This window comes from Plectrocnemia conspersa, unplaced genomic scaffold (assembly GCF_051122295.1).
Source record: "Plectrocnemia conspersa isolate PC_06_02 unplaced genomic scaffold, ASM5112229v1 ptg000003l, whole genome shotgun sequence".
Taxonomy (NCBI): domain Eukaryota; kingdom Metazoa; phylum Arthropoda; class Insecta; order Trichoptera; family Polycentropodidae; genus Plectrocnemia; species Plectrocnemia conspersa.
The window spans coordinates 6,274,094-6,287,939 of NW_028277167.1; the positions used below are offsets into that span (position 1 = coordinate 6,274,094).

The following is a 13,846-nucleotide window of genomic DNA, read 5'->3' on the forward strand; positions in this document are numbered from 1 at the left end:
ACATTTTTTTACACTACTGCACAATAAAGTTTTAAGAATGCGCATGCTTTTTTAAGCTTTTCCATAAAAGTCGGAAGTATCTGAGTGACAATAAATTGTTTGCGATTAAACTACTCGAATCGGCCTTATATTTTCATTAGTAATTTAAGAACTACATTAGTTATCAGAAAAAAACTGCTCTGTATGGGAATCAATAGATTATAAAAATGTATGGGGGCTTTCCATAGAGTAACGTCATAAAATTTGTATGTTGCCGAACTTAAATATCGTTATTTTGCTAATCTGATTTTTATCTTTATCTTATACGAACTTTAAAAAAAGTAAATTATTAACAGCTGGTATTGTCATTTTTCTATGATTGGGGTACAAATACTTTTATTCTCTTTAACGATTATCAACTATATTCATTAATAATATACTGTGTTATTATATTTACAAACTATTAAATATAATAACACATAATTTTTATTTTAATAATATCTCAAAAGTCTAGAGAAAATCAAAAAGTGAAAATAAAAGTTTTAATTTTTCTTTTATTCAAATAAAAATAAAGAGAAACCAGAACGCTTAATTAATCGTGACATATATTTATTTCCAGGTGTATTTAAATAAATGTCACTGATTTCATTCCGGTGTCACACTACTTATTTATTCGTTGATTATATTAACTCAGTTGTAGCACATTAGACTTACATCGATCATGTTGCAATAAAAGATTTAACTGGATTTGAACGTTAGTAGTATAACCTAAAGATATTACTAGTCCATACTGCTTTTTCGTCTTACGCTAAAGTTTATTAGGATCTATTATTTTAACTCAAAGGTTTAATTTTCTCGAGATTTTACCCTTGAGAAAATGTTGATAGAGAAACATTTCCATATAAATTTGAGAACAATATTCAGTTAACTCTTCTAACTTAGTATACATGGACGAATGCTTAAATCCCATCGAAACGCTTCTCGTTTGAATATAAATTACGACTAATTCTTGTTACGTAACATAATTATTTCTATTAGAACTAACAGAAATTGCGCTCTAATTTCAATTATGCATGGTAATCCAGATGCGTAAGCATTCAGACGTCGTCTTTGCCACCACGTCCGAGACTTCTGACCACCTGTCCACAATCCTCATGCATATGCATGCCTTGTGAATATTAATCCCGAGAGGGATTATTGTGCTGAGACAGGGGTTGCAACACAAAAGGCATCCGATCTAATCATTGTATATCCAGACGTAATTTTTAACCGTTTAACCTGCCTAAAGATTGATTTAGTCAATGAATTAGCGCGGAACGGTCCGATCGCTCCTAATGGGTTAAAATGATTATGCGTATCCTCCCTGGGGAGAAACACTGTCAGCGCTGAATATAATGACGTCATTATCATTTATGATAATGACGTCATCAATTACGGAGAGCGCATAATAAATCATTGCGGGGCGATTCAGCTCACGTGACGGCCAGCATCCGTGCTGGAAGTGCACTGGCTGAAGGCTGCGAGCGTTTTAATTAAAACTACCCACGTAAATATGCACTTGTATTATAAAATATTTATTCAATCGCTTTATATGTAAAAGCTCTTAATACAAATCGAAGAGAATCGATGCAAGTACCGTATTTTAAAAGTATTCCTATAAAGCACCCAATATAACAACGTGAGCGTATATAATAATGATTCTGCAGCCTGTGCGCGAAGAGAATAGGGTGAGAGAGGAGAGAGCTTTCGATTTCCCCCAGTATGCTTCGGCAGTATTTCAATTCCGGCAACGTTGTTGCTAAGTTTAAAAGAGTGGGCAAGCTTAATAATAGTTCGAGGGGATCGAGTGGGACTTTGTGTGCGGACTGCACGATATATTCGGTCAGCTTTCGCCGCAGTGACAAATGTTCATTCAGGCGTCGGATGACCTGCAGCCTCCTCTAGCTTTTCTATAGTTCTATCTATATAGTGCTGCTAGAAGTGATATACACCCTCAATAATGGCCGTACTCCGTTTCAAATTCAATATTTTTCCTTTAGAAGCGTTCAAAATTGCACGATTGCAGCGGGCGTCCTACCGGTTCATACTGGCAAAGGTCTAACGTTTCACATGGTACGTGTAATCTCTATAGAGCCATGTATCAAATTGATTCTGTGCAATGACACAAAATCTAGTGTTCAGCTATGTATAAATGTCTACTTTCTATATTAAAAAAATATGCTAAAAGCAAGAAATAAATAAATTTATATCATCTTTGATTAGCATTTAGATCATAATCACTACTCAACTGAATTTATTTTATTTTAATATTTTTCACTTATATTCTCCTATCATTACTTTGACGATCCCAATTACCATAAGCCTTTGCAATATATGCATGTACAAATAATTGGAGAGTTCTCTACGTGCATTTTTCCAAGAGCATTTTCTAATATCACGACTCTAAGTAGTTTACCAACACCACATTTCAAATGCTCCTTAGTATTTGACTGACTTAACAAATAAATTAATATATTAAGTCGAATTTTACTGACATTCAAACTGTATTTATTATATTTTATTTTAAAAAAATACGTGTAAAATAATAAATATTTATTTTAATTTTTATTTTTGGAAAAATATACTAATTCAAAATTTACAATTAACCCTGTAAACGTCACATAACGTATTTTTGATGTATTTATTATAACTCATTTTCGACAAAAAACACAGTTACCATATTACTTTATTGTTCTCAATTTTGATGTACCTAAAATACATGACTTAATCCTATTTTCTTACTAATATATGCATATAGATGTAATGTATACACATGGAATTACACCTCAGACTTTTTCTTCACTCGAGCGAAATGCTTGTTTAAAGCGAATTTACAATTGGAGATAATGGCGTAGTAATGTCTACCGGTGTTGGGTATCGGTTGGAAAAACGAGATACTAGTCCGGGAGCACGTTAAAGTATTGCTTCGTACTTAACCGGTGTGCATTATGGGAAAAGCTTTATTTTCCATGAAAAGAGAGAACGGCGTTCGGTTGGGTCTGTGTGTCTGCTTTTTTTCTCTTTATCTCGGGAGTTCGTTCTATCCGCACTTGTATGAAAAAAAAACACGTATTGTATCGGATTGAGCTGCAGGTCTCTGAAAGGTGATTACAATATATTATTTCAACTACTTCCAATCAGCGGCTCAAAAGCTTTTCACTGATAGAGATTATGCTGCAAGTACTGCATTAAACACAAAAGAGATCTGGATGTTAAAAAAATATTTTAAAACAACATTAAAAAAACTTATTTTATTTCCTTTAATTACTTTTTGTTATAATATGAGAAACTAAGGCTTTTGATGATAATTACGTACATAAGATATTACTTATGCATTATTATTGAAAAATTATACTTAGTATCTATTTTATTACACAAAAATATTTCTTTATATGTGTACATGACAGACATCATTTTTTTTTTTTTTTTTTTAATTTTTGTTTATTACATAATTAAATAATACATTTTTATAAACATATATATTTACATTTCATTGGTTGCTGGTTAATTACCATTATCACAATTTACGATTGATTAGCTAAATTAAGAGGAATTACAAAAATAAGCATAATAAAAGAACATAAAATACGTTAAGTTTAGGTCAAAGTACATAAACACCTTTAAAAAAAAAAAAAAAAAAAAAATTAAATTATAAATATATATTTTTAATATAAAACTCGTGGACCTGGAGCTGTTAAATTAATAGATAAAATTTATGCGTCAGAGCAAGATGTGCTTTGGCATTTTGTGTTTATATTTAAATTTGAGTTTGTTTTTGTCGTAATCACCGATTCTTGAGATTAACGGGTTAGTATGATTTCGCGGTATTTTTTTATAATAATTATTAGTATGGTGGTGAACATGTTCTTTAATAGTTGGAATTAAATATTTATTATGAAGTTTTTTGAGGTTAGTATAAAAAGGTGTATTATAAATTATTTTTATAGCTTTATTTTGAACAACTTGTAGCTTAGAAAAGTTAGTATTACACGTATTACTCCACACTGGGCAGGCGTAAGTCATTGCCGGTCTGATTAATTGCTTATATAATAGAATTTTATTTTTAGTATTTAGCGCACTTTTTCGATTAAAAATTGGTTTTAACGCCGCAATGGCTGCGAGCCCTTTAGATTTAAGTTCGGTTATATGTTTATTAAATTTAAGCTTGGAGTCCAGGTGAATTCCGAGGTACTTAACGCTCGCCTTCCATTCTATACACTTTCCCTGCTCGCTTTTAATAGTCGGGGGCAAAGGTTGTCTTCGAGTTGTAAAAATTATAGCCTCCGTTTTTTCCTGATTTATTTTTATTTTCCACTTTTTGAAATAATTACTTAAGAGAGTTAAGGATTTTTGCAATTTTATTGAAATAGGCTTAAGACCGTAAGAGCTACTCATTATCGCCGTATCATCGGCATACATTGAAAGACAAGTATTTTTTAAAATAGGTATATCATTTGTGTACAAAATGAAAAGGAACGGTCCAAGTAAACTCCCCTGAGGAACACCAGCTGGGATATTACGCGGTATCGATTGTTCATTATTTACTGAAACAACATAACTTCGACGATCAAGGTAGGAGCGTAACAAGTGTAGCAGATAGTTAGGGGTTTTATATTTGTGGAGTTTGTAAATCAACCCATCATGCCACACAGTATCAAACGCTTTTTCCACATCTAACAATAAGAGTCCCGTTGATTTTTTCATGTTAAAATTAGCAGAGATGTGCTCTGTTAACCTATTGAGCTGATGAGTCGTAGAGTGGTTTTCGCGGAAGCCAAATTGTTCATTGATAATTTTATTCCCCAAAGATCCCTTTAAACGTGATAAAATTATTTTTTCAAATAGTTTACTGAATGACGGTAATAAGCTTATTGGACGATAATTAATTGCGATAGTGTTATCCTTTCCTGGCTTTCTAATTGGGTGGATCTTTGCGGTTTTCCAAGTAGCGGGAAAGTACCCGAAAGATAAGCAGGCATTAAAAATATTTGTTAAACAGACATCATTAAGATAAGTAGTAATAAGGCATTATAGTATTTTTCTCAAACGATCAAAAAAATTATAAATAACAAACATAACAATAAATACATTGCCTTAATGGTGATCGTTAAATGTAATTGTAATTATTGCAATAAAAAAATATTATTGCATCTATACATCATATTTAACTGTTTGCTTTATAAAGTTTAGCATCCGAATCTTGCGAAAGTTGTTTTTTTTTTGCTGTTTGGAAGTGAAATGAAATTGTAATCAAATTAACGAAGAAAACACGACGACAGGGGGGCGACAGTTGCTTGTTGTGTTTCTTTCTGCGATTGCAATTTCATCCTTGATTTCCGCAGTAGACAGAGCCCTCAGGGCGCCTATTTCCTGGCGAGAAGATACCACCCTTCGACGACTTCAGAGCATTCTAATAAGGGCGTATCAAAAGTTATTGCTGACGATTAGGGTGAATTTCAAATTGCCTCGACGATCTCGTTAAATTCCTCTTGTGCAATTAGGGTTTTTGTCCGAATATATATACATACAATAGATTCAAATTTGCGCACTCGCGCAAAAAACGGTCTATGTATCTAATTTATCAAACTGGTGCAAAAAAATTGTCAAAGTTTACCGCCTTCGTGGGGGGTGAGGAGCTGCGAAATACACTACAGTCGGAGTTTCTGTCTTGAACAGCGATATGATTGACACACAAAAGAAAACTAAGTTTATAAGCATCAGCCACGTGACAAATGACTAACAGTGTCGCCAACGAAGGGGTTAAAATCTTTTGGACGATGTGAAAAATATAACAAAGCACTTGACTAGTTTGAAATGCGCGCAAAAAATAACCGATTGCCTGTCAATAAAAATGGCTTGGATTATAGCTACAAATGAACTTTTCATGCTTTGTTGTGCCTTCCTTAAAAAAAATACAGGACAGGACTAAAATATTTTTACATATATTTATTCTTAGTGTACTTTTAAGAAAGTCACACAATTGTTTTTATAATTATTTTTGATCACTGATACATGATTTGGTACAACTAAAAATAAAATCACCGCGAATTTTTTTGTTGTTGTCTTGAAGCAAAGATACAAACATAATTAATCAATTTGCAGATACTGATTATAAAACCTACATCTTAGTGCTATAGAAAGCAAAAGGAATACAACTTCTTTATGAAAAACAAGAGATTACCTTTTATTTCACATGTGTGAATAATTGTCGAGCAATCCATTATTGCTATATTAAATGAAAATAATATTAACGTATATTTAAGCACTGTATCGTAAAAATCTCATTCGGCATGCGCCTTTATAGTCTTAGATTTAAGGCAGAGTTTATATGTGTATGTACATGTACCTCGCTTTTATCCTCCTTTGAATAATCAAATCCGAACATTATCGAATATAACAATTGTGATTTGAAGTGGTCCTCTCAAACAAAGGCCCCGCTCTTTGGACACGGACCGAATCAAGAGCGAATAAATTGTCTGGCATGCAAATGGTCCGTGGGATGAGTTGATTCAGATCGTCTAGGGGGTCCGGGTGCCCCCTCAAAGGCCACCGTAGAAAGGTGCAGCTGGTCATGTGTAAATCCTGAACGTTCGCCGATCGTCACGTACCGCTAATGGGATTACAGACCGTCGCCCACCATCGACTAAACGCTCGATGGGGAATAATCGCAAATTTTCAAATTCATGCGCCTTGAAACGGGCTTGCGAAAGGTTCGAATACGATTGATCACGAAACATTGTCACGGAAGTGATTAGCACGTTTATATGCTCAAATTATTTGGCCCGATTGCATCGCAAATGACCTCAAAACAGTCACATATGATTGTCATTTGCATCGTCATGCTTTTAATCTTTGTTTGAAAAAAAAATTGTAAATATTATTTATACATATATATAAAGTTACAACGATACTGCAAATGTACTATAAATTCACAAGAAATATCAGATTGCAATAGTTTGCTATTACACTACATTTACAGACTACATCCAACAATAATAATAATCGTTTCCTGCACACGCTCCGTTCACTATTATTGCTTACGCGGGATGCTGTGGTCGTAATCCCCGTCCGACTATCTTTAATTAAGCTCAAACAAAAAGCAAAAGCTTAGTTATCGAAAGGCCCAGAGTATTTTTTTGGGAAACGACGCGAAATGGGGTGGAAATCGGCGCTGATGACTTGGCCTCGCCAGGGCCAATCGTTTGATGGGACACCTATAAATATTTATTTTATTAAGATTGCGCCCCATTTATGGACCAGAAAGTATTTTATGGCGGCCGCCCGAGCCAATATTGTATTTTTCATGTGCCACATAAAAAATGTATTGAAATGGATCTAAATTCTGTTCGATCGGAAGCACATAACGTACAATTTTTATGTGTTATATTAAGACAGTATACAACTTGCTGAATGTTTATGATAATTGTAATTATTTGTAAGCCAATATGTGGCTAAAATGAATATATAACTATTATTATTATTATGTCATTTAATGACAATTTTTGCTGCGAATGACTTTCAACATATAATTATTAAGTATTTTACAATTTTCCATATATATTAAGGAGAACAAGTAATTATCTGCAAATAATATTAATCAATAAATTAATTAATAATGGGCCTTGATTGGAACCATTAGAAATTCCCAGACGAATTGTGCCGCACAAATGAATTGCAATACCCGTTATAGCGGTATTGGTGTATTAGTATTACAAAATAAAAAACCGGTCGTACCAAATTTTTTTTTAGCTTAGAACTACGAAAACGACAATGTTTATATTGCTTGAAAGCAGAAGCGGAGAATAAAATAATGCTCAATGTAGGGGATTAACCTAAGTAGTGTTATCGGCGTAGAATATCAAAGTAGAATAATATTATTCTGTATTTACATATTTGTTATTCTATAAAATGTTTTATCTATTATTTAGTGTTTATAATATGTTTTTTTATTAATCACAGTGAGCTTTCCCTAGCTGATTATTGGCTCTTTTGATTTCACATATCTTGTGAGCGTTTAAGTAAATTATAGACTATATGATCAATAAGGTTTAGTTTAAATTGAAAAAAAATAATTTATAATCAGTCACAAAAATCTACAAAGCATAATTTGTAAAGACAGGTGGCCGATTGTCGAAAGAATATTTTACCCTTTCGGGGGCTCCTCAAGGATCCAATCTGGGCCCTCTACTTTTTGTGTTATTTATTAATGACATAAATACAGCAATTACAAATTCAAGTTTTCTTCTGTACGCAGATGATTTAAAATTATATAAATGCATTCGATCTGTTGTGGACTCCTTCTCTCTACAAAGTGATTTAGACTCTCTGTGAAGATGGGCTTCCGTTAACCGTCTGCCCTTTAGTGTCGGAAAGTGCCATACTGTGTCATTTTCTCGATCCCATTCGCCATCAGCTTATTTCTACCATCTCGGTGATAACATTTTGACTAAAGAAACTTCCACTAAAGATCTCGGAATCACTTTCGAGAGCAAATGGAGGTTCTCTCTACACATACACGACGTCTGTGATAAATCTTCCAAGATGCTCGGCTTTGTTATGAGGAATGCCTTTCACTTTGACGATCCGTCAGTTATTCGCATCCTCTATGACACCTTAGCTCGTAGCATTCTTGAATCAGGATCTATAATTTGGAATCCCCGAATAGCCAAATATTCCCTTTTAGTGGAAAAAATTCAAAAAAAGTATTTAAGATACCTTTACAAAAGGACATTTGGTTATTATCCGTACATATATCCTAGCGCCTTTCTTTTAGGAGCGTTGGGATATAATTCGCTGAGCTCTCGCAGAAAGTTGTATGTCGCTAAGTATTTTTTCAAATTACTGGGTTCCGGAACATTTTCGAGAATCACGATTGCGTCCTCTTTTGTTGGCCGTTAGGGCTAGGACGTCCGCACTTGCCGACTCGCCTATATCTGTGGCCATCCGGCTCCTTAATACGCTTGCATTACATATTGACCTGTTTAATGTTAGCTACGAGTAGCTGATCTAGTTTGTATTATTTAATTTTGATATTTTATAATTTTTTGTTGTTTATTATTTTTAAGTATTGTTCTATTTATGTATATATACGTTTTTTTGTTTTATAAATTTAAAATTTGTTTTTCACCATCGTGGCGCATTGGGGTAACCTGTTAGGCCACGATGGTCTTAATTTAATCAAAAAAAATAAAATAAATAATCACCCGTAATGAATCGACAATGATTTAATCAGAATATTTGCTATATAAAAATAAAAATTACAGGGGTATTTGAATATCATAGTGAAACATGCGAGCTGTACTTGGAATGATTGTATCAATTGATTAAAATAATAATAATAACGTCATACAGGTGTTGACAGTTTATCTCTCAATGTTATTTCAGTCACTAGCTAATCATATTAATGATGGAATACCGTAGTCCGTAACCGCTCAGACTAGTACATCTGAGGTTACGGGTTCAATCCCCGACAGCGCCACTCGAGTTTTTATTTGCAAAAATGCGCTATTTTTAAAAAAATCCCTTACCTAGCTGCAGTGTAATTAATTGATTATAAATTATATAGCTCATGATAATTCATAGTATATAGATGTCACCGATTCACAGACTTTCAGTCTGGTGGTTAATACTTACTTGTAAGTATTTATTATGTTGTATTGACTTATTCAGTTGGTACAGATTTGCCCATTGCAACGCAAAAATAAAAAAAATAACATTGTAAAGAGAACCTCTACCTGCACTTCAAAGCTATTCTGAGATATTTAGTAGAAGTTTCTCTAAATAGAATGTTGTTATCGGGATCATTTGAAAACTATGTGTGATTAAAACGTGAATACTCAGAGTAAAGTCAGTTAAGCATATAATAGTCTACAAATTTACGGATACAAATTCTACAAAAAACTGTACTTTTTAAGTTCTAAATAGACTTTATGAAAGTCCACTATTTTTAGAAATATATCTGTGCTTTACAAATATTACCTAAAATGATATTTTGTGCTATATATGAATCAAAAAGCTATATTAATAATTTGTTTCACACAACCCAACATACAAAATAATAATTTGATTAAAAATTAAACTTGTTTTGGGCACGTGGCTCAACTTTATACTATGCGGCGCCTAATAAAAGCGCGTCGGTGAATTCCTTATAGATGAAGCACATATAGTATTTCGTGGTGCTTTACGGCGTCCCTCGAGCAGGTGGGGTGGACACTGGGTATACATACGTATGTACACCCACCCTCGCCTACCCCCGACCGTGGGCGGATATCAATTCCATTGTCGCAGCTGGGACATCGTATAAACCTGCCCGTAGTGACCTGCACCGGTGGGCGTGATGGCATAATAATAACCGAATAAAATCGACTTATTGCCGTGCGTGATTACAAAAACAATATCCCTTCGGCTAAAGGGCGATGTCGTATTTCTCCACAGATGAAAAATGTTATTACCGTAGCACATTGTGCGCCGTTAGCCAGTACCCGGTTAAACGGCTGACCCGCTCGGGCTTTGGCCTTAACATTTATAGTTTAACGCCTGCAAAACTTTGTTACAACGTCAATTGTCAGCTAAAGTTCATTTTGTACATCTGCTCTTTCAGGCGGCCCTCACCGCAAATCGCTTAAAACGATTTACGTTTCATTTGCTAGGAAGAGAGCTGGGTTTAGATAGTATGAACATAATTAACGTTCTACAAAAGCGATCGCAATAATAATTGATATTAAATAAGCATGTCTATTGACAATTAATAAAGCAAATTAAATCATATTATGACATATTTAATTTTTCAAAAGAAAATAAGTAATCCATATCTTCTACTTGATCTATATTTTAACTATAGACAATAAATAATTTACAACTGTCAATAATTCAATTTTTGGGAAAAGTGTGGATCTCAACAATGCAGTATTTAATGAGAAATTATTTTATATAATGAGCATTTACATCATTTTTTATATAAATATAGCTGAAATTATTTCATTAAATCGTATATTTGTAATATATAAATATTACACCTAAATAATAAGATGTTAAATGTCTGTATTAAATACATAACACACAAATTTAACGTGATTATATACCTACGTACTACATACCTACACATACGCGCATACAAAGTATACGAAACAAAAACGTCCTAATCCCAAATATTTGAGGAAAGCTGCTGCAGACTTTTTCCCCTTTCCTAACAAAGAAAAGGGAACAACACGAGTATCACTCAAACGTGCTTCGCAAAGCTCTCGAAGGAGCAAGAACTTTTCTTTGAGTTTGTGCCTGTATTGGCACACACACATATATGTACAAGCAAACTTAGAAAACTAAAAACATGTATAAAATTTTAATTCGATATCGAAATATTTTAGAATCTGTGTTCTTCGGTTTTGATTTATCAATGTAATAATGTGTTTTTTTTTCTTTTTCAGGATTCGGATTCGTCACGTTTCAGAGCGAAGACATCGTAGATAAAGTCTGTGAAATTCATTTTCACGAAATAAACAATAAAATGGTGAGTAGGACTTTTCACATTTTTCTCCGCCCTCCCGGTATTTACATTAAATTGCTTACACTTAAGGGAGTTACCGCTTAACGCGGCTCTCTTCTGGGTATTTTCCGGAGAAATATACGACGATTCTTTTCGGCTGAAGGAGGAGAATAAAAAAACGGGCTTTTTTGAGTTTGTGTTCGCCCTTAAGATGTGTACAAGGTTCCGCAATATGAATTTTTCATATAATATGTAAAGATACGACTGAATAACTAACGTCTCTTCTTCGGCAACTTTAACTTTGACTTTGTTTTTCTTTTTTTATATTTTGAAATTATTTTATTTGCCGCACATGCATAAAATTTTATTTGGTAAACTTTGGCGACGTTCGCGTATGCTAAAGCAACTTGTGGAAAAATATATGTGAATTTTATACGCTAACTTATTACATGTTTAAATACATATAAATTTAATATATTTTGCCATTTAAACTTTAATTGAAATATTTAAGTTAAACTTAGGAGATCAACAGTTTGTAAGTTAATATTTTTTAAATTTGCTACATTTATTTTTTTCAGTTAAAAATGGGTGCTACGATTAGTAAATTCAATTTTTAATAATAATATTCATAATTCTATATTGCTTTAGAATAATTTATAATGACTTGAGAGAGCAAGGTCTGTAGAATACAGTGGTTGCTTAATCATAACAATTGAAGTATTATAATATTAGTTTATAAACTATCGCCACATAAACATTTTTAACTCTATAACTCAGACTTTAGTTATTTGTTTACAATATTTATTCCGTTAAAGTTCAAAAGCATATAATTCACAAAAAAATATTTTACTCCGCCAAACACAAAGCATTGCCATTTTTAATGGGTTCTGGCACTGAACGTGCTTATATGACTTGTTTATGCTTGGTCAATGTTTTTTTTATTGAAATTATTTAATAGTATAAAAATTGTACTCAGAAAAATATAATTTGACGGAACCGTACACCTTAAAAATATCTCCAAATGATGCAAATGACCTTTAAACTCCATTAAGTCTATGAAACTCAGCTCTCGATTTTACCGTACATATTAAAAATTCTTGCTATGTTACTACTAAAAAGTTGACATTTGTTTTAATAACGTAAGGTTTTTTTATATTATTTTCAACGTAAAATATAACCTCAGATAAAAAAAAGAATATACGTTAGAATACGCGCCTGTCCTTAACAATTTATATCTGCCTTCCTCTAATGGCGAACGATATGTGAAACGCGATAACAGTATAATAAGGACAATTGCCATTGACAAAATGACAAATCGTCATACCATACAAAAAATCTCATTGCCACGATTTATATTTACCGAATAATTTGATCTAGCGAAACAAACGTTACATTTTTTTATTTAAGGTAAAAAATCTAGGGTGATTAATAAGCGCTCAATCGAGCTTCCAGACGCTTCATCCCTCATGTGTCAGCGAAAATTCTACCCCTTCTCCTAGGTGTAATCGCCGTTAGGCATATTTTTGCGAAAGCTCCTTTCTCTCTCTTTCGTATATATCTTTCGAACACGAAGCTCGGCGCATCTGCATAAAATATTCGTATCGGAAAAGTCTTTTTGCAGGCCCTTTGTCATGGGCCACGATGTAAACAAACGGATGGCGTCGTGGCCGGGGGCCCCGAGCCCGGGGCCCCCGCGACGGGGCCTTTATATTGATATGTCTCTCAGCCGCGCCACCCTTTTCTACACTTAATCGGTACATCCATCTCCGTCACGTATCTCCTGCCCATTTTTTAAGCTCGTCTTTCTGCGGCGTTTCGGTAATTTTTTCGGCTCAATCTCTCTCTCTCTTTTTCCTACATTTTTTCCAACTCATTCGTCCTTTTCGCCGGTTTTCCGGCCGCATTTTTTTAATCGGACACCGTTACGCGCCGGAAATTTTATGAGGCACCATTTAAAATTTACATCAATTTCCGCGCAGAGTTTGCGAGGTGTAACTGAAAATTTTAGCATATATATTATATGATGTACCATGCTTATAAATGTATATGTGCAAGGGTATACCATGGGGAAAGGTATTAATCACGCGCTACGATCCCTCTCCATAGTAATCTCAGAATTTAAAAAAACGGCTCAGTAAAACACCATTAAGTCAAGTAAAATTATGCATAAAATAATTATCAATAATTTTTTGTGTTAAATATTATTCAGTATAACACAAAAACAGGTATTTTTAAATGATGATATCCTATAAATTATAAGTGCAATAGAAATCATTAAAATCTCAAAAAACTGATCAAATTAGCTTTATTTTACAATTTTTAAAAATAATTTAAGACATAAGTATT

General features: G+C 33.3%; 1 protein-coding gene across 50 annotated transcripts in view; it reads left to right on the plus strand.

Moving 5' to 3' along the window:
* Rbp6 (RNA-binding protein 6) overlaps positions 1-13,846 on the plus strand; it is a 1,186,203-nt gene that overhangs the window by 1,136,736 nt on the left and 35,621 nt on the right. For all 50 annotated transcript variants that reach the window (XM_088182883.1, XM_088182887.1, XM_088182888.1 and 47 more), the window contains one exon: positions 11,442-11,524. In XM_088182883.1, the coding sequence (XP_088039009.1) occupies positions 11,442-11,524 (83 nt within the window). The remainder of the gene's footprint in view (positions 1-11,441; positions 11,525-13,846) is intronic.